Source organism: Pagrus major, chromosome 8 (assembly GCF_040436345.1).
Source record: "Pagrus major chromosome 8, Pma_NU_1.0".
Classification (NCBI taxonomy): Eukaryota; Metazoa; Chordata; class Actinopteri; order Spariformes; family Sparidae; genus Pagrus; species Pagrus major.
Window position 1 is genome coordinate 20668417 of NC_133222.1, and position 22433 is coordinate 20690849.

General features: G+C 40.4%; 1 protein-coding gene across 1 annotated transcript in view; it reads right to left on the reverse strand.

Annotated features, from left to right (window-relative positions):
• Window positions 1–2227: 2227 nt before the first annotated feature.
• The window catches only part of LOC141001115 (copine-8-like), a 65106-nt gene continuing 44900 nt past the window's right edge, over window positions 2228–22433 (reverse strand). Inside the window, exons 9-20 of the mRNA XM_073472083.1 lie at window positions 22304–22408; window positions 20738–20779; window positions 19806–19881; window positions 17662–17718; window positions 15903–15964; window positions 15597–15643; window positions 12862–13043; window positions 8447–8574; window positions 5805–5907; window positions 4638–4695; window positions 3850–3923; window positions 2228–2938 (exon numbers count right to left, since the gene is read on the reverse strand). Of these exons, the coding sequence (XP_073328184.1) occupies window positions 2726–2938; window positions 3850–3923; window positions 4638–4695; window positions 5805–5907; window positions 8447–8574; window positions 12862–13043; window positions 15597–15643; window positions 15903–15964; window positions 17662–17718; window positions 19806–19881; window positions 20738–20779; window positions 22304–22408 (1147 nt within the window). The 3' untranslated portion in view covers window positions 2228–2725. The remainder of the gene's footprint in view (window positions 2939–3849; window positions 3924–4637; window positions 4696–5804; window positions 5908–8446; window positions 8575–12861; window positions 13044–15596; window positions 15644–15902; window positions 15965–17661; window positions 17719–19805; window positions 19882–20737; window positions 20780–22303; window positions 22409–22433) is intronic.

The window sequence follows — 22433 nt, forward strand, 5'->3', positions numbered from 1 at the left end:
AAGCTATACTTAGAACAGTCTGTACAACTGTGTCCATTTCATTCATGTATGCAGCCAATTAGGTAATTTTTCTGTATTTCTTTTGTTATTGTTCTTCGGCTCTGCCACAGGAAAATCAGCCCTGTCGCCAGGATATCATGTTTGCGGTTAACGTTTCTGCAAACCACTGATACATTCATATTTGTATGTGTCATAGGCTACATACCATATTGACAGTGATCCAACTTTTTACTGACTCGGGACGTGGAGGGGATGGTGGTGGAGTTTCGGACGAGACAGCTGCCAAGCCAGTGAACACAGTTCGATACTGTGTTTCAACATATTGTAAGTGTCACACTGTTGGATATTTTTAAGGCGACCTTTGGAGAATTCCCAGCAATGTTTGCAGCGACAAATTTTTTTATATTTTTCATGGGAAGCTGGACATCTCCAGTGTTTGTGGCGACAAAAGCAGGTGTTTTTTTAACAAGACCTCAGGGCTTCTCCAAGCGTGTTTGTGGCGACCTAAAGAGGTGTTTTTAGCCGAAATATAATAATTTTTTTTCAAAATTGAACCTAAAAATATGAAAAGTTACAACATAAAGAAATGTGAGGGTTCAACATTTCACTGGTTTGCAGAAACGTACATCGCAGGGTTCCAGGGTGCAACTTTTTTGGTCACCCAAAAAACTGCTAAGTGCGACGAAACATTTTAATGGGTTGCACCGGTGCGTCTGATATTCAGTAGGACATTAAAATAATGTATACAAATATTTTTTAACAAACACCAACTGGATGTGTATTTGCATATAAACATATTTTGTGTATACTATTTTGTACACTACATCAATTTATGTTTTTTATAACACCTAAATAATATTTGAGGTTGATTTATATATTTGAGTTTGTCAAGCACCTTAACGACACTCTGTTTCTTGAGGTTATTATTGGGTGCACCTAATTGTCAAAGTTAGATGCACCAGTGCAACCAGTGTAAAAAGTTAGTGTGGAGCCCTGCACTGCCAACATTTATTCTGGCAATTGGTTTTGGGAAAATCACACCCTCATGCTTAATCCCAGTCTGATGGACATGGTTGTTTCTCGTCTGGGAAAAAGCCGTCAGTGAGCACAACACATAGAAAAGAGGTCAGCCAAGTAGCCGAGTAAACAGGGAAGTTGCCACTGGAATCCATTGTGACTGACGTGAATCTAAGATGAGATCAGAAAGTCGTCAGAGCCACTTTTCAATCCTTCAGGTGCTGAGAGTTTGATACTGTAAACGTTGTTTCTGTCGTCTATTCCTTTAATTCCTCACGATTAACTAAATGCTACTAAACCTTAGGGGTTGCTGATTATAACTGGCTTTTACTGTGACTGTTAAATGCTGTAAGACAACACTGAACTAAAATGTGTGCTCACAGTCACTTCTGTCTAAATCCATATGGGCAGAAGCATATCTGCATTTTGATCTGTTGGTTGACTGTGTTCTGTGCACATATTCACAATATGTTGCTAACACAAACGTGTGAGTCACCTGATCTGATAGCTACCAAAGTGCTATAATTCTCAGCCTACAGTTTGGCAAATATCTGATGAATACTTGGTGAGAAAGGTAAAACTGTGAGCTTACCACAAATCACTGAAACGCCGACTCTTATTTAAACAACTTTTTTTGGCAATACTGAACAAAGTGAGAGGTAGAGAGACGTAAAACAAACCAAAAAGAAAAAAAAATGCTTCTGAAGTACGATGTTATTTCATGAAAATAAAGACACGTCACAACACACAGTCAGGTTCGGTAGTAGGATGTGTGTTTTTGACTTCTGGGCTTGGAGATCCACATTTCCAGAACCCACGGTGGACACGTTGCCTGTGAATGTTTTCTGACAAAAAAGAGTAAGGCTGGTTCAAGTCCCTGCTGCATTTCATGTGACCAGACTCCCAGGGAGCACAGCTTCCTTTTGAGTCAAGGCAGGTGGACGGAGCAGACGGCGGAGGAGCGTGGGAAGATTTCAGGTAGGTGATGGGTTTGCTCTTAATGGAACATGGCAGTGGTGGTGGTGAGGCAGTGGGGGGGGGGCAGGGGAGGTCGTTGTAGGAGGGACAAAGCCCTGAGTGCAAGACAACAGTGCATGCTTCTTTTAAACTAGCACATGCTCCATTTATTTTTTTTTTTAAAAAACACACTCTGTAATGAAGAATGTGGCACCAGGGCCTAAACGTTTTTGTACAAAGTCACAACCTCCAGTTTCTGCAGCCGAAAAATAGGAATCTGAAAGGTTTTTCACATTGATCGGTATAAATTGAAAAAGATTCTCCACTCCAGTCCCCGTCAATTTTTGTAAACATTTATATATTGAGATACATGATGTTTGTGAAAAGTAGAGGAAGTGGAAATAGAAATAGCAAACAGATGAACAGTGTTTCAAAAAAGGGCTTCTTGAGTTTGGGCCCTTTCAGTCTGACAGCCGTGAGTGGTCAGCTTCTGTCCTGTTGCAGGGAGGTGATCTCAGACCACGACCCGTCAAAACCTCCCACTTAGTCCACTAAGGGAAGAGTCCCCTCTTCTAAACAGTGGAAGAGTCCCACTATCTGCATCATGGCCCACGGCCAAATGTTCTTGAACTGGCGAGGTTCGCTGTGTGCTCAGAAGCTTCCAGTGAAGAGTAGGAAGAAGAAGAAGCAGAGAGAGGAGAGTAGAGACCAGTAGAGTTGGCTGGCCGGCGTTGGAGGGAGACCTCGGCCTTTAGATTCGGCTTACCCGTCTGGTGAGGAGGGGGTGGATTGCCGGTGGTGGACAGGGGGTGTAAGGAGGTGGCAAGGGGCCTGGTTTGATCCCACGGGTCCTCATGTAGGACAAGAACTGGTCTGGGATTTCGGCAAGCACTTCCTTAGCCAGACGAGCCATGCTGAGGATGTGGTTTCCCCGCCGGTCAATGTAGTCTCTGAAAGGAACGAACTGTGGAGAAGAAACAAGGAGAGGACATAAGATGAGATAAGAGGAGAAGGAAATGGCAGAGAGGGAGAGGAAACTAAGAGAGGACAGAAGAGGAGATGAGAGAGGAGGAGACGCAACAAGGCCATAAGAGAAGAGGAAACCAGGAGAGGAGAGCAAAGGTGATGAGAGGATAAGAGAGGAAACAAGCAGAGGGAAGGAAAGGAGAGGAAACGAGGAGAGCAGAGGAGAGGAAACAAGGCCATAGGAGATGAGGAAACAAGGAGAGGAAAGGAGATGAGATGAGAGGAAACAAGGTAAAGGAGAGGAAACAAGGCCATAAGTGAAAAAGAAAGTCAAGGAGAGGAAACAAGCTAAAGGAGAGGAAAGGAGATGAGAGGAGAAGAGAGGAAAGAAGGCCATAAGAGAAAAGGAAACAAGGAGAGGAGAGGAAACAAGGTAAAGAGAAGGAAAGGAGATGAGAGGAGAAGAGAGCAAACAAGTAGATGAAAGGAAAGGAGAGGAGAGGAAACGTGGAAAGCAGAGGAGAGGGAATAAGGAAAAGGAAAGGAAACAAGGCCAGAAGAGAAGAGGAAACGAAGAGAGGATAAGAAGAGGAGAGGAAAGTGTGGGAAGGAAAGAAACAAATGAATAAGGACAGGAAAGGAGAAGAGAAGGAGGGGAGCTTGGATAAAGAATAGAAAATGAGAGGAGAGAAGAGAAGAGATGTCGGATAAAATATCAGATGAGAGGAAGCAAAAGAAAGGCACAGAGTGAAAAGAACAGAGAGGAAAAGGTGAAAACATGGCAGACGGAACAAGAGCACAGCAGAGGGTAAGGCACCATGACCTTTTCCCATTAATCATAAATCCCACAGTCCTCCGAGGACGTTGTGCCGAGCGAACAGTCTCACAGTCAGTCAGCCATGTCTGTACCTGAACAATGTCCCTCTCGGCATATCGTCCTTGGGATGAGATCCTCTCCTCATCCCCGTCCAGCTCGATCATTTCTGAGGAGGGAAGCACATCAGTCACACCCTGTCAGGAGACTCAGACCGCCATGTCAAAGCCAGCATGACACTCAGTTTGTGTGTTTTAATCTGCTGAAGCCGTTAGCGTGCCAATGGCTTACATCTCCTTGGAGTGTTGGTATGCAAAACGTGGCATGAGTACACAGAATTTGCGTCGCCGAGCGAGAAGCCATCGGGCTGTGAGTAGCACACCACTGTGCACATGGGGGAAACATGCAAGGATATGTGTAGGCACAGCCAGCGATGTGCACCACGGGGACATCATGCAACCGTGCACTCTGGCTTCATGAGCGTGATAATCGTTGAATCCCGTTGACTTTGCAGGCTAATTGCTTATTGTGAGTGAGCTTGCTTTTACAGAGGACTGCTCCGTGAATTATAAACATGAGAGAGGTGAGAAATGTGGCCATCGTCCATTTAAAAAAAGAAACGCACCACCAACAAATAAGAATTTTTTTCATCCACTTGACCTCCGATTCAGTGGAGGAGGTGGTGGAGGGGAATTAAGGGTAAGGAGAATGCAGGAGGGAAGAAAAGACGAGCTGCACAAGGAAGGACTGAACCATGTGGGAGGCGAGATAGGAAGAATAATGAAGGCGAAGGATTACTGCATGCAAATAAACACACGCATACACCTACACACGTACACAAAAGATTGCAAACACACACGCACGTGATCTTCACCCTGCTTACCGTCAAATTCCGCTGGTCCAACCCCAACTATTATAATTGACATGGGCAGAGACGCGGCCTGTTAGAGGTGGAAGGAGACAGAATAAGCACATCAGAGGCGGGAAGAAGCCGCGTTTGTTCTTTTCACCATTTTGCTATCTTAAACGCCGCAGGCTGTCAGTGAAATACCCCCGCGAATTACTAACTGTAAGCTAACAGGCCACAGAAAGGCTGCTCAATAGCAAAATTCAATGCCATTGTTAAGACAGACGGGGTTCAACCAATCCCATCTGCCCTCTGCAGCCGGTTTCATAAAGCCTCTCGTCCGACCGGTTCTGGAGTTTTCTAATTTCATGCATCTACAACTTTGTCTAAATCTCCTAAAGCTTGACAGCTTAAAAATGAGTCCATTTACATCTTCCTCTGCCCTGAGCTGCAGCTGAACTGCTGCCCTGCATCGCAATATTGTTTATTAAATCTTAGCCGAGTGGGACAGCAAAGTACAGTTCGAGTGATGAATGATGAATGAAGGTTTTCAGTGTTTCATAACTTCCTGTGGTTATTAGACAGAGGCCCAAATTGCTTGAGATATGAGGGGCATGGATCCTCCGCAGGCTAGTAAATAATTACTCTCAAATCTTACTTTACAATAACATTACATCACATGGGGGCGTGGGGGAGGAGAGGCAGCGAGCGCACACGGCGGAGGATCCAAATATATGAAAAAACTTTACACACATCAGCTCTGATTAGAGAGCAGTGTTATTAGAGCTTAACGCAGCAGCATTGGTGGGTGCAGTGGGAGGTGACCCGCCGACTACCCCTCTTCTCTCATTAGTGAAGACGAGTGAAAGAGAGAGAGAGAGGAAGCACTAAGAGGGAAAGACAGCAGCTGATCTGCTTTTTATATTCTCTCATTTCATATTGTTTGTTGGTTCATTAGGGTCTCATGAGTGGTTTAATCATAGCTGGACCTCCCGGGGTCCTCACATGTTTTACACTAAATTAACTGAATAAATATGAGCATGATGTACACGGACTGCTGCTGTCCACTATATTGTAAATCACATTTGTTCATCCACTGTGTGTTTACAGCTTGACAACGTCTTTGAAGTCTCAATAAACAATAAAGTCGGAACAATAAAACACACAGTTTATAGACTGAGAGGGTTAAAATTAGTACGTTACATTCACTATGGACTCCTTGGTCTGCGCCATGTCCGTGATCACGCCATCAGAGATGATGAGCAGGATGAAGTACTGCGAGCCGTCCATCACTGCCGATGCATACCTGGCATAAAGGAAGAGAGACAGTAGAGTCAAAGGTCAAATGAGACAAATAAAAGGAGGCAAAGGCAGAAAGCCTGCACTTCTTTTAACTTTTTATTAACTGACTTCATTTTTCTTTTTCAGTTTAGACCAGAAAACATGAGTTTAAAGACATTCTGGGAGAATCTAACAAAAAGATATCATTTAGTTGCATTTTGGGAAGTGTGAGATCCAATGTGTTTGGAACTTGACCCATACGAGGGAAAAAAAGTCAGGATATCTCGGACTCTGTGGCTTCAACTTTGACCGTTTTGTATTTCTGTCTCAGTCAAGTCCATCAACTACAAAATGAACTCACTGGAGTTGCCCTGTAATGAATCCCTGTCTCAAATCACATGTGTTGTTGCTCCAATCATGTAATTAAACATGATTGGAGCACATAATATCCAATATTTGGCTATGACCCCTCAGTGAACACTAAAAACTATCTTATCTAATTGAGGTCAAATGGTCCATTTACAGTGTAAGCATCAGTGCTATAATGTAACCAGTGCTAATAACTCTAGTTATTGATTGATTGATTGATTGATTGATTTTTTTTATATTTAAAGCAATTAGTACATATATGTCTTTTATTTTTAGTCTGTTATTCGGAATTACATTTAAGTTTTATATGTTAATATATTCTACATGTCCCACAGTTGACAGATTTTATTTCTCAGCTACAGTAATTTTGTTATCAGCGTCCCCTCGCTGTGTTATGTCTTCATTATAATTAGCCAACAGCAAGATAAAGCTCAGTAGCAAGGCCAACATAAAATGTTCTGCTAACCAAGAGTTTCCTCGGGAGGTCAGTGGGGAAATTATGATGGATGACACTTCCCAGTGCTCGGCAGAACGAGCGTAAGTAACAAAGTATGATAACAAGTAACACACTGGCTTCACTTTCAAGGTTTCAGAAGGGTTTCCTAAGTGGGCGAAGAAGTAATCACAGTTTTAATAGTATTCACTCCAATGTTGTTAACCTAGATCTAAATGAATGTACCAATCGCTGTAAGAACGAGGATTAGAGTCCTGTTACCACAGACAACACTGGTTCCAAACTTCTCTCTGATGGCCTTTGCTTATGTAGATCATACAGAGGCGTCAGTATTAAATTGAGTTTCATAACCAGTTAAAGCTCCTTGTAGTATGTTTAACCTCCAAACTTGATATTAAAGTCCATCAACAACCATCTCAATCAACTATAAATTGCTTTGTTGGGGCCTCTTGTATGCAGGTCTAGAGCTGGTCTGTACTCCCGGATCCATATTCCATCTATAATTTGTTTATCCTGATTGTTCATCCTATAATTTTACTATATTTGTCAGCCTCTGCACAAACAAAAGCCGGAAGAAACCGTTATCACTGTGAAAAGTACTGCTTCTGCTTCAAACAGACTGATATGATGCACACTGGAGTCAGGTCTATTTTTTAGCTCTAAACTCACACTTGTAGCAGTTTATGTTTCTGTTACATAAATCGGTGTGACATGTTTGAAGTGATGTCACAGGACAATATTTTGAGAGTGTATGTTAAACCACGCTCTTACGCACAAACGGCCCAGACAATTACGAATCTGACATGACTCGGTGTCACTTCTCTTCTTTTAAGCCTCATCTTCCTGGGTTTTAGTCAGACGCGCCACAGAAGCGAGCGCTCAACAATGCAGCTATTCTCAGGCCGAGTGGGCGGGCGGCACTCAGAGGGAGAGATAGAGAGAGACTTGAGAGAGAGATGGGATTTGAAAGCTGATGATGAAAGGTGGGAAAAGTGCTTGTTACAGTCAGTCTTGAGGATCCTGAGACAAGATACAGATATTGGAAAAGTCAGGTGCAGGTCGTAAAAATACGACGTGTTACTTTTCATCATTGGTTATCTGTGTAAATTGGACAAGCGCAGAAGACAGTTTCTGGTTGTATCTCTACCAGAAGTGTATATTATTTGTATTAAATATTTAAAACAGTACAAGAGCAGCTTTTTGCATTTAGAATTTGTTGCTCTAATAAAAATTTCACTGCACTTGAGGGCCTATATGTCTCTTTTAATTCCAGTTTTAGTCTTGTGCCTAAAGGGATTCATTTACTGCACGTGTGAAATGCTGAGAGGTGTGACTTTTACTGTTATTCACAGCACTGTTTCTTCTTCTGTGCATGAGGTTTCTCTGTTTGATTTTTTTTATGTCTTTGTTGCCTTCTCCTGCAATATAAAGCAGCCCAGCAGTCATGGTGCAGACTTGTTCCCTGCTGTTTGTGGTTGTTGCACGTGTCCAAACCACCACAGCGAGTATTGATTCCTCTTAGGTGACGGAGCTATTAGCACATTTATTTTAACCTCCTCCCTTTGCTTCTCAGATGGCTGTACAGCAGCCCACACGCATGGCTGAAATTTCACAAAAGCCGATTGATCCTATTGGAATTTCTTCAGCAGAGCTGGAGATTGGTGGTATTGTACTCTGTGACATTTGCGTGTGCGTCCGCCTACATGCTTCACGTCCCTGGCTGTGATTATAGTGGACCTACCTGGCCACGTGGTTAATAACAGGGGAGAAGTGGGTGGGTCCGTAGAGACGCACGGATTTGAGACTCTGGTAATAGGCCTCCATCACCCCCTCGATCCCGCTGCAGTACGGGTTCTGTGGATTACCGTTCTGCACAAAAACAGGAAGACAAAACCGAAGACAATTACTTAAATGTAAATGTAAAATTGCAGAATCACTCTTAAATCATCTGTTAAGCCACTCAAAGGGGGCACTGCAACCTTTCAAAGACCCTGGGCTGTCTCAGTTTCTTGAGATATCTTTGTAAGAAACTTGGATTAGATTTGTGTTTAGAGAAAATGACAAGATACCTAAGAGGAGCCATAAACTGCTCTCTTTATGACCTTGTTCTCATGGCAGCTTGGGGAGAACAAGGCCAATGAGAACAAGCTGAAACTATACTGCATTTAATGTGTGGAGTCCTGGTACCAGTCCTGTAATAAAATATATTCATGTAAAATAACCAAGACAGAGTTTTCATTTTTTTCTTTGATAAGTACAGAACAAGTTTTTTTTCAATTTAGCAGATTCAGTTTGTGAAATTAAGATATTTCTTATGCACAAAGGTATGAAGGACGTTTTAGGTATCCCATAATGTGATTTGAGTTCATGATAATAATAAACTTTATCTATATAGCACTTTTAAAAACAGAGTTTGCAAAATGCTTTGACAGACAAGCAAAAGCAGGAAACTCAGCAGGAAATATTACAGAATAAACACTCAACAGTCAAGCCAAACACAAGGAAGTCTAGTCTAAAGTGAGTTAAAACAAGAAGGTGAAACACAAAATGTCAATGTAAGTAATCACAAGTAAAAGGAATAAAAGCAATCAAACAGGTAAAATCACAGAGGAAAAGCAATGCAGATAAAGAGATATATAAAAGAATAAAATCAACAATAAAACAAGACAACATCTTATCAGAGGAAGTAAAAACAGATATATAGATTAAGAGCAGTAAAAAGAATAATAGATCATAAATAAATAAATTAATGATGAACAAATAGAACCAATAAGTGATGGTGAGACAATAAAAGACATCACATAAGAGGAAATTAGAAACAAGAAAGAAAGAAAGAAAGCAAGTCTACAAAAGAGGTTCGAAGAAGTGATTTAAATGATGATGGCCATCATTGTTGAACTTTAATTTAAGTATATATCTTAAATGGAGGATGTGTTGGCTTGTATCAAAGGTCTCTTCACAGCTGCTGCAACATAACTCAGGTGACTGCACACAAACAAAGCCTTTAGTCCTCTGTAATCTCACTTTGTGCTATTATTACAAGCTGAAAACACAGTTTGTACTTCTTGTACACGAAGATAAAATAAAAGACAGTCAGTGTGATTCTGTTGTCTGTGAGTTTGATTATGCTTTCATGTAATTCCTAGAACTCTAAAATAAGCCAACCTCATTTACAAAGATCACATATTAGTTGTTGTCTTTCAGGATGATGCTGTTAGTCTGATGTATCTTCAGCCACTTTTCTGCTTTACAACACTGACTAAACAGCTACGTCATTGATTTAATGTCAGCCAGCTAACATTTAGAAAAATGTGATAAATATATTCAAGAGCAATTAGAATACATTTGCACCAATAAGTCAGTGTTATACACCTGAGACCTCCACACATTTTAACACTATGCATCAGAGTTTAAATGAAATTGAACACATTGTTTCGATTTATTCAGTGACACCTACAAGCTGAACATAAATATATAAGAACTGTGCCTCCCTGAAGGAGAAAACCAATATAACATATTTGTAGGTTTTATATCCCTTAATGAGAAAAAGTCTGGGACGGCATTACATTTTAGTTTCAAAAGACGCATGCTTTGGCTCCATATTACAGAATAACAGGATTACATGCACACTAAGAGACATCAAAAATGGCGACCCTCAGGGCAAAACATAAATTTTGCTCCAATATAATATACAATTATTACCCAGTGTAAAATGCACTAGAGGGTTGTAAGCCCTTAAGGATTTAAAATCTAATCTCACATTAGAAATATTACAATATTTTAGGGAAATGTTAAAAGTTTAATTCTTCTGTTGCAGCACTTCAGTAAAGAATATCCCGAGGCGAGACATTTCACATTTTTAACTCTGCATGAGGAATTGATACCAAGAGAAGCATTCTGGTAAAACCCACTGTAGTGAGACAGAGTGTGCTTCCAACAGACAGAATGTGATAATAATCTCCTGGCTTCCTAAGTGAGTTCTTGTTTGCAGAAGTTTTATAAAAGTTGCTGCAGTATTTTTCTATCTCTGCAGATGCCACATCCTTTGAAAATATTAAAACTGCTGTCTGGTTGACTGGGTTTCGGATATCCAAAAGAAACTCACGAAGTAGCAAACAATACATTATTTAAGCGAGCCATATGTTTTGTGCTTTCTAATTATTTCAGTATGAAACCATCTTGACTGACTCTGCTTGGTTGCCCATGAGCATGAACAGTGCACTTGAGACTACTTTGCTTTGTAAATGGTGCTTGCATAATATCGTCGGATTCAGTGGTGGCTTCCTCCCGCTGTGGCTACACAGCTGCAGCCTTCCTCTTTAAGAGCTGACTGACTTAAATCCTTAATGGTTAGATTAATGCATATGTGCCTTGTCTCAAGGTTTGGCGCCTCTGGGGAGGCTGTTACCCAACGCTGAGCAGCTGTAATGGCTGTAAACGCCTCTGGAGCAACATCTGGAAGTGGCAGCAGACCAGGGAGAGGATTATGGGTGGCTGAGGAGTGGTCAGTATGTCTGGAGCCCCGGAGCGCTTGACATTGGCACAGTGGCGTGGACGGATGGATGGGTAGGTGGAGGATGCAAGATGGAAAATTAGAAAGATGTATGGCTGAATGCTGATGGTGCTGAATGGAGAACACAGATAATACAGATTCTTTATCCTTGAGTTCGCAAAATGATATATATATATATACATATATATATATATATATATTTATATATATATATATATATATATATATATATTTATATATATATATATATATATATATATAAACTAAAGTTGGCTTGTTTACAGACACAAACCAACTAGCTCATTTGGCTTCCATTAGCACAGTGTGCACAGGCTTGTTGGCTGCATTTGTTCCTGTTTTTGGACAGCAGCGTTCACCACCCACATGTACACGACTGCCTGTAATTGGTCATCTGTGTATAAAAGTGCCTGGTTGCTGCATGTGTTTTTAGTTTACTTTGACAAAGTTTTTCTTTTACATAGTTATAGCATGACTTTATGTTTATATTTTGCCTTGAGAAACATAAAAGTAGACTTTGCTCTAACTGTGACAGACAAGCTCCTCCGGCTGGCGAGAAGGCCATTAGAAGATTTATTCTCTGTGCCATGTTCGACAGCAGCGGTAGAGCAAGCCAAATTCTTTCATACTGCCAGTCCTAATCATAATGTTGCTCAAAATTAGCACCACATTTCACATGAGCCCTACTGCTTCATGTTACAAAGTAAATCTTTATCTCCAAATATTTTGTCTCTGATTTTACTTGACAATTACTATCTTAACCACGATTGGATTGATTTTGTACCGACATCTATGATTTCTAGAGAATAATTTAGTTTGGTGATTCTCTGACAGCAGATCAGAAGTTTTCAGTTATCCATTATCAAATATTTCCACATCCAATGGATGGATTGACACAAAATTTGTGTAAAATGTCAATTGTATTCTTCTGACTTTGGTGCTCCTCAAAGACGTTTTTCACCATCAGCAGGTCTAAACTGTAATTTGTCGAATACTTTAGTTTGTGACCAAACATCTAGCGCAGTCTCACAGCAAAGACCTGGATTAAAATAGTCAATGTTGATTTGTTGAAGGAACTACTTATTTTAAGTCAAACCATGATCTTTTCCTAATCAAGTATTTTTGGTGCCTGTACTGGACACGGCTGACCATGACACTGACAGGTCTACCTGGCTTTGGTATCAGGTTGTCCTATCAGCCTTACTTGTACTTTTCAGCACATTTTAGAAGAAGCTAAATTTTAATTCATCACATAAAATCATGCTGACATAATCATTTAGCTCACAGTCTAGCCAATGCCTACTTACAGCCTCAAAGAGCTGCTGGAATGGCTGTATTCAACACCGCAGGACACTTTAGCATTGTTAGCACTGGACGAACAGTGCCGACTTCAACTATTTGATTTCTGTAAATCAATCCTGCAGTTTCCTTCCAAATATGACCTGGTAGAAGCCACATAAAAAGTTACAGTCTTCTTCCTCATGTTCTACTTAGTGTTCATGCAATATGTACCCACAAATGGATAAATGGAGGGACAAATGATTGGAAGATCTGCACATGTACTCTATATAGACAGGTGGATGTTCGATGGTGAACATGATGGGAGAAAGAGGTTGTCTCCTCACCAGGGCAAACTCGTGTGAGACCCGTCCATCTGGTGGAAGCTTGGCACCAAAGCCCAGCGCAGGAAACATCTTGTCGCTGTCGTAGTCCTGGATGATCTCTCCGACAGCCCGCAGCGCCATGGCGTAGTCATTCAGCTGGTATGGGCTCATGTAATGGAGCGAGGTGGGCTGGGACGGGTTGCCTGGGACCCGAATGGTTCAACACAGTAAAACACACATCAGCATCAAACTGTAATTACGCCTGCTCCCCCTGGGCTGTGAGTCATATTAAAATAAAAAGGAGGGGAGTGGGTGGAAGAGGGTTAAAACGCAGACTAGAGTTTTAGTTACACAAACATTTCCCTCAGGCACAGCTGCACTGGAGACAGAAATAATCTCACTGGTTGCCTCAAACCTCAGAGGGCAGTGTCAGGAACCTCAATATTACAGCACAGAGTGGTAACATTAGCCACTATGCTGATAAAATGATGAGCTACAGTGATCTGCTGACCTACTAAGAAGTAGATCCAAACACCGTTACCACAATGGTGACATTAAAGGAAAAGGCTGGTGTTGTTCTTTATTTTTCCTATCGTCAAGACCACAACAAGAGTAAAATCATAGATAGTCTCAAGATCTATTCAACTGCAATCACGATCTACGATTTCAATTTTCTTTCTTTTTCTCTTTTCTTTTTCTCAATTTTGAAATGTCCTGTAGCCTAGGCCGTTCATTTTTCATTTTACTACATTTTCAAATAAGTAATAAGTTACTGTTAGAATTTCACCGTCTGTCCCTGTTCCTTTTGTTGTCACAAAAAACAAGATGGTCAGAGCAGAGAGGGCAGCATCTGTTTCATTATTGCATGTATTAACATGATGCCTGTGTTTTCTTGTTTTCAAAGAGGCAGCTGCTAAAACTGAGTTTGCTGTTTGATTGTTAGCAGTCAAAAGGCTGAGCTGTAGCTGCCTGTCAGTACCCTCGAATTCAGTTTCCTTTCAAAGACTAATTCAACCCTTTTCATCGCAGCTCAATTGCAAATAAATGACATGTATGAGTTACTGGGCTATATGTTCCCCTGTACCCATTCATTTTTGTGTGTTGATATCAAATATAAAAGATTAATGGAGCTGGTCGGACGAGGAAGATGGAAAATACAAGCAGCAACATGCACAAAGAACTGGAAAGGGTTTTCATTTTTGGTAATGCAAATGTACAAACGAGTTACCTTTCTCTGGTAACGCTGTAACGTAAGTCACTTTTTAATGGCAGTAAAGCAACCCCACGCTGCTCACATTGCGTTATATACAATAAGCCACCCAAGGAAGAGCCATGTGAAGTAATTTGTTCAAATAGCATCACTATCTAGTTGGCTACATCACAATATTGGTATATTCACGTAGTGTAGATCTGCCAGTCAGTTTGGAAAGTTGGAAACAAAAGCAAGAGGACATTAAATACCTTGATCAGCTGAAATAGTTAATTGTGAACTCCTTCGAGATCAATCAAGAATTGAAATTGTCAGAACACCCACCCCTAGTTCAGCCCCAAGTCCATTATTCTGCTAGTTCTGCTTTGCTTAGATCTTAATGGGTCAGAAATATGTAGTTTCATTCTTAAAAACGTCACATTAATTTCCTAAAACAGCTGAGCACCTTAGTTTTAGCAAACATTATCCAAACAAGAAGACATGCGGTGCATTTGTTACGGACTAGATTCGTCTGTGGATCAACACACATTCAGGATTTCCAGGAGGAGGATGGCTTATGTTGGACTGAATCAAAATGAACTACAGCTCCCATCTTTAGCATAATAAAGGAACATGTCAGCCAGTGAAACAGTGTGGCTCATTTATGTGTTTTTAATGTTATTTTGAACAACGGTGGAGCTCTGGGGCACAGAGATGAGATATCTCAGGCTTCAGATACACAGACAATACAATAAAGCAGTTTCCGGTCCTTCCATGTTTTTGTTTTATTATAATGAAAACACATCACCAGCCTGGACTTTTTAATATGCTATAAATGTTAATGGGGTGCTTTGTGGAGTATTATAAAAGCAATGAGACAGTTTTTATATGCTTACACAACTTCTATTAGAAGTTTTTGCAAATATGAGCAACTGGGGCTCAAAGAACAACTTCCGCTCGGTCCCAACTGCCAACAACAACCAGAAGTAATGGAATTACATGCATAATATCACTATTACTTCTGCCACTCTAAATGCTGAAATGTGGGAAACTGATTTGATGGCGGTGAAGTAAGCCAGTCATTTCTCCTGTGACATAATGATGTCTCCGAAATTGTATTACATATATTAACTGAAATGAGAGCATCACTCATATGTGACAAAGTCCTCTGTGCAGAATTGCTCCTTTTGTTTGTTTTGTCGTTAAACTGTTGTCACTAAAAATGCACAGCAGTTCACCTGTGGGGCTTCATAAACACGGACTACATGGCGAATTGGAAATGTGATTTTAGAAAATGTGGGTATGACGACTTTCTGTCTACACTGAGAAACAAATTGTGGTTAATAAAGAACATCAAACTGAGTGCAGATGTTTAAAGTAACAGATGTTCAAATAACTGTCCAACTTTCAGCTGCTTTCCTCTTTTAAGTGTCATTGGATAAGTAAATTAAAATTGACTTGCAAGAGTTCACATCAAATAGAGATCTGAGTGCTAACAACCAAAGTTTTATCTGTCCGATACACTTAAGGGATCTGTTTGATAAGAGCGAAGCTTTAAAACACTTACCATTTGATGCTGTGAAATCAATTGCCACTGTGAAATTAATCTGCGTCCTACAAGAGAAGATAAATCACATCAGGAGTAACGTGGAATCATCAATCAGGCTAGATTATACCACAGCATGTTTCAAAGCATGCAGCAGCGGGCAATTAAGCAGCGGGCTATCTGCAGCTGTTTGTCTTAATATTGGAGCTAAGAGATAAACACGGTGCAGTAATCCTCTCAGCAGAGTCCACACTACATCACAACTGCAAGTGACTGTGGACGTAATGATGCAAGTAATGCTGCTGCTGCCATTTGTTGTGAACTTACCCGCCTCGGATGTAGTCCAGGAAGGAGAGCTCGGTGTCCACCAGGCAGGACAGCAGGGTGACCTGAGAGGCAGACAAGAGTCGGAATTAGACAAGAAGAAGTCTGTTAATGCTTCTCAGATTACACCAATCAATCAATCAATCAATCAATCAATCAATCAATCAATCAATCTTTATTTATATACCTTATACACCTTTCAAACAAATCAAATCAATAAAGATAAAGATATAATAAGATAATCACATAAAAGTTGATTTAAAAAAATGTTAATATAATGTAATAACAAAAAAATCTATTTAAAATATAGTAAAAAAGAATACAGGGCTATGATAAAAAACAAATGAATTAAAATAAGTACATAAAACATAAAAGACAAAATGTGTCAATATTTCCAGCTCCTCTCCCCTCGATGATCACGTTTCTGAAGTCAGTGGTCAGGGTGTCCCATCTCTCTTCAACATGAAGTTCTGTGCCTTGTTCTTTGTTTTGCTTCTCATTCTCAAGTTCATTTAATTAATGACAAACTCAATTACATTTACAATACAAACTCATTATACACCTGCATGTCTACGAGGCTAAATTAGTGTGGCACAATTCTAATGACTCCTATTCAGAGCCCAGACTTGCTGTTGGGCATCCGTTACCTTCAAGTTCCAATCATCACAGCACACTTTAGATGGAGGTTTGATTGTATTTTGCACAAAGAACAAGAAACTAACCAGTACTAGCTGGCCCTAGGTTTTCTATATGCCATTACTGTATTTTTATTTGATGAAACACAACTTTGTATGAGGAAAATGCACCATGTGAGCACATCATAAACTAAACTATGCAAAACGATACCACAAGTAAGGAACAGTCATCAAAAAGCAGGTCACACGTGTTGAGCAAGGGGCTTTTTGAAGGTCTGGGGTCCCAGGGCTGTTACCAGATTTGACATTTTTCAGTTCTAAACTGCAGTGGACAGTTTGGACTTATGTGTGGCGACAACATTTTTTCAGCATGAACGAAAAGTGCAATGGAACGGCCATCCAAGTCGGAAATTCAAGTTAACTTAGACAGTTTGTGTCCGACTCGTGCTGTCTTTTCTTTAAGTGCCCTCAACTGTTAAATCTAGCTGTAGCTGCTTGTGAAGTTTGGAGACTTGCCATTCGACTTGCCTCCCATTTGCAGCGAGCATCAGTGTTCCTCTGAGTGAATGCACTGGAACGCTTTTACATTGAAAGTCAGAAATACCGACTTGCAAATTCCAACGATTAACTTGCAACGGAAGGAACCATGAGCCTGTGTTTTTCCCCCTCACTCTTGGTTGACTTCCCTGGTCCTCATGTGTTCCCTGTGTTCTGGGCTTGTGGTTTGTCCTCTGTTTGTGTATTACTGTTTGGTTTTTTGGATTGTCCTTTTTTGCCTTTACATTGCCAGTTTTTTGCCTGCCTTTTTGTTTGTTGCATTTTGGATTATTGGACTTTGGTTATCAGCTCTTCATTAAAGCTTGCTTTCTGTTGGTGAACCTGCCACTTTGTCTGCCTTTTTTGATCTCTGTGACAATATGTTCAAAAGAACTGGAAAAATCTGAGGTTCAAAAGAGATGTGATATATTAGTGTTAGACAGTGTCTGTCGTTCTGACACCACTGTCACTATCAATCAAATAAACTTTAAACAGCAACTCTGAATTTAAGCACTGGGTCTCCAGTGTACGTGCAGCTTTGGTGTCACAGAAAAAAACTTCAGTTACAGATGAACAAATTGTTGACTCACCGTTCCTGAGTTTAGGTACTTTTTCTTCTTCTTTCCTTTTTTCTTTGGATTTAGTACCTGTGGAGAAAACATGAGATTGATTTATTGTGATTAGTGAGCAGTGGGTGAAACAACATGAGAGAGACCCTGACTCATTTCTTCTTCTTCAATTGACTGAGACTCTATTCAGCAGAATACAATTTAAAAAATGCTTTTAAAATTTGAGAATACACCATTATTCAGTTTAATACAGAAATTAGTTTCCCTGTTCCCATTATTATAACCAGTCACTGCTTCCAAAGAAGTCTGACTTCAGTGAAATCACTTCAAACAGCAGAAATTGCTCGTCCTGTAATTTGCATGTCCTGCATTTAAATTCATATTCTTATTTTTTATAATGTTACTCCTGATCAAGGGGATATTTTAAGTTCCTATTAGGTTTGATTGACAGATTTTCAAACTAATTACACTCCGACCTCACTGAACACAACCTGCACCCAGAGGCTTTTTAGACTTTGGGTGAGGACACAACTGCTCCATCAGTGTTTGCCTAAGATCTGTTCCTCAGATGTGTCACACCCTGCTCTTCCTGCCTGTACAGAAGGTGATTCAGGTTCTGCTTCATCAGCACCTTTACTGACTTTTGACCTTCTGTGATTTATGTTTTTCTTACATGCAGTTTGGAGGTTAATGGAGTGGTCAGTGAGCCTGAGAAGACGAAGCAGAAGTCACTATTTTAAGGAACTGATGCTAGATTAACAGCACTGGACTTGGTGTATAACTGCTGACGTATTCCTCCATGTGTCATGACTTGAATCGAAAACACAGACCAGAGAGGGAGGTTTTTTACATATAAAAAATTTATGGACACCCTCCAAATCAATAAAAACCTGCTGAATACATATGAGGTGGTGAAGCATTCCCAATGGAGAGAAACAGCACTCAAACTGGATCAAACCGGCTGACCTTGAGTTAGTTTGAAATACATTTAAAATCAAGTGGAGCATCATTTTGAGTATGTGTGTGTCTACATTTCAAATGAAGCGATCAAGGTAAGGTACAGTGAATCAGCATGGGAATTTCTATAAGAGGTGGATCAGTCCATTGCAAAGATCCAATTTTAGTCTTACTCAAGGTCTATGTTGCTTTCATTCATGTCCAAGGACAAACGAACACAAGGAGCACTGGAGAATCACGGCAAGGGGAGGAAGAAAATTCATCTTCATATTACTGTGGAAAACACCTTTTCGCTGGCGGTTCCTCTATTCTGTTGTATGTTTTGTCTAATGTTAATCCACTTATATGCACTTCACTGTGTGGGCAGCACAATGCTTACAGTTCAAGCTGCGCTGACCTTTGTGAGCTCAGCCAATTGTTGAATGGCATGGGTTTTAAGATCTGCACAATAACACATGATCATATATTAAGACAAAAAAAAAATAATAATAATAATAATTGTTGCAATAATAAAATTGCTTGGTAGAATATCAGTATTCAGATGCAGCTACATAGTTTGAGTATTTATAGTTGTCTAAAAGGACCTTTGGTAAAGGTTCAATAAAGAAGATATTTTCTTTCTCATTTTATTCCTCTATTGGGAAATTTCTACTTTTCTTCCCACTCCGACACCGTCAAAGTTTCTTTAATCACATTATTCTGTCAGATGTATTTTGTATCTGGCCAATCAGGGATTTACCTGTGTTCCTTGGGCCAAATAAGTTTGTGCTAACTAAAGTCTTCCTCTGTTGATAACTACAATAAACTACGTTATTCACTTCAATTTAACTCTCCTTATTAAACTGGTGCTGGTAGCATTAGCACTGTAGTCCGGGTCTGTAGCTCAGGTCCCACAACTCTGAACAAATCTGTAGAAGTTGATCTCAATAAACTAAGTGCATCATGATTCTCCAACTCCACAACTGATTGATTCAATTTTTTTAGGTTTACAATTTTAGCAATGACAGCTCCGTCATTCTTAAGTCGAGCGGCAAAGAGATGTGCACGGGGCAAGAGCATTGTTTTTGTACAAAAAGTTTGTTTTGTAATGTTTTGTCTGGTCTTCACTTTAGAATATAAGATGTGAATTAGGGTCAGGTTATGGTAGGGCTAAGGACTAGAGGATACGGAACAAGTGGAAGAAGAAGTGTGTGTGTGAAGAATATCACCTCATAGATGTGGAACTGTGACTGGCTTCTGGACATTTCTCTGTAGCTGGTGCTGAACTCGCCGATAAAGTCGTGGCTGTAAAAATGAACACAGTCACATTTCTTTCCGACTGAAAAACTTGCAGCAGTGAAGCGGTGACACCCGTAATGATAGTACAAAAGAGGAGAGCAGATTTGATTCATTTCTTTGTAGCATATTCACATTGTCTGTAAAGTCTTCTGCAAAGCCCAGGAGAAATCAGGAGTGTCACTAACAAGCTCCGTGGTAGCCGGAGGCGTGGGCGTAGCCACCATTTTCATAATTTCACGGAGATAATAGGCGCAGTTGGACATGGGAGCTCAGGGCAAAATGCCCTTGAAATGTCAGAAACCGCCTGTGAAATCACCAATGAGGGAGCAAACTGTGGCCCTGAATGCTGGAAATTTACTCACTGCAGAAGATAAACACTATCTTTATCCCCCGACTGACTCTATGACGATAACTTCATAGAGTCAGTTGGGGGATAAACATAGTCAAGAGACCGTTCAAGCAGCGTTAATAGTTAATGTATATTTAAAGCATTAGGGAGTGTTGTCAAATAGATATTTCTCTGCAGTGTTTACTCTGGCGACAAATGTTTTGGAGTGTGACTATAATCCCAAATGCCCTTCCCCACTTTGCACATAGTAGCATATGATATCAGTGTCATCAGGTGAAAATGGTATCGTTCTATCTTTGAATGGCCTGTAGGATTAATAAATAAATATATAACCACATTATATAGATCATAGCTAATTATAACGTTTACTCTGCCCCTGGGTCTTGTTGCAAATGTATGTGGGATTTCTTTCACGGCAGGAGGCCAACAAAACAATACTGTATATATCGACGGAGCATCATAACATTCAATGCATCGCACACATTACAGTACAGACGAAAAGCGTTCCCTCACCCTCCATCTCTGTCCCAGTCGTACACCTCCACCTTAATGCTCCTGTAGGGGAAGAGAGGGGGGCGAGGGGGCGAAGAGGAAAAACCCATTAAAAATCCAATTAGCACCAATGATTTACAGTCTTTCTGCTTAAAAAGCTGGCAACTGGTCCGTGGAAGGTTGTGGTCCTAAGTGGACGAGGGGACGTTAAAAGCAGTTTTCTGAGGGTTGTTATCAGTACACCCTGCTGCAAGTCAGGGAAATAAGAGAAGAATTGAAAAGAAGATTAGAATAAAATAAAATTAAGATGCACGAGCCTCCACAATCCTTTTTTTTTTTCCGGAACAGGGTTTATTTTTTCTGAACTTTTGCACAAAGAATGAAAGCATCAACCAATCACGTGCAGAACGGATGTCACAACTATTGGCAATGGCGGCCCTGTTGACTGTTTGTTTGTCATCACCCTGTATTATGTGACAACGGACACAATATTATAAAGACAATTTGACAAAAGTGACGGATTTACCGCTGTTATATAGCATACTTTTGCAAAATCACATCACTTGTCGGTTGCAAAAAAATAAGTTGAACCGATAAATTTGCTGTTTCGTTCATTCGTCATGTCCCTAGTGTGTAAAGGCCTTGAGGGTTAAAATATGATGCATTGCCAATATAGAACTACATTAACGTACCATTGATGTAAGGCAACCACGTTTTTACATGTTTATAATGTGGTTTTGTGTTGTTTTAGGCACACTATCAAGACCCAAATTGTCAATCATGGCTAATTTGGCAACTGACAGACACAAAGTTTGGGTATATAAGCTACATTGATTCATGATGAAAGATTTCTGTTGATGCAGCTTGTTGTAGTATTACTGTCTGTCATTTCAAACATAGCAGGGACAGTACGGTGGTACTTCCATTGTGCCCAGGGGCTCTGTGGCTCAGGAGGCAGAGCTGGTCATTCACTAATCATACAGTTGGTGGTCCAATCCTTACCTCCTCCTATCCACATGTCTAAGAGTCCTTGGGCAAGACACTGACCACAAATTTCTCCAGATGGTCATGTCAGCACCCTGCAGGGTAGCTCACTGCCATCAGTGTTTGTGTGGATAAAAGCCATGTATAAATGTAGCCGTCGACCATGTCACAGTAGTTTTTACCAGTTTATAGAGAAACTGATGAAACTTTCAATAAGAAGAAGCAAAATCAACTTTCGCTTTTTTTCCACTGGGTCATAAAAACTGCCTCACCTGACTCAGTTTGTTCTAGTGAAAGGTGTCAGTACTTGTACTCATGGAACAGTTCAAACATTGTTACACGTGGCCTCAGGTCTGCAGTACTTTATCTGTCAGCTAACAGGTGGTAAGCTTGGTATTTGCAAGCAAAGCTGCCACGAGATATTACTAATGAGCCAAATCTTACTGACTGCACACTTAGAGACTCAGTGAAATAAAGTTAAATGTCAAATTATGTCAAGTATTTTTATGTCAAATTTGCTCTGTTTCCCATTTATTCTATCAGTCTAACTGTAAACACTGTCAGTGAAATGTTTATGTGCGGTTCTGACTGTCTGTACCGTACCTGTCATAGTCTCCGTTGCACAGCGCCCTGACAGGAATTTTAAAAGCCTGCCACACTGGATCCAAAGTATTCTTCACCACTTCTGTTTTATGGCAGATGGTGTACCTGAGAGACATACAAAGATGTTAAC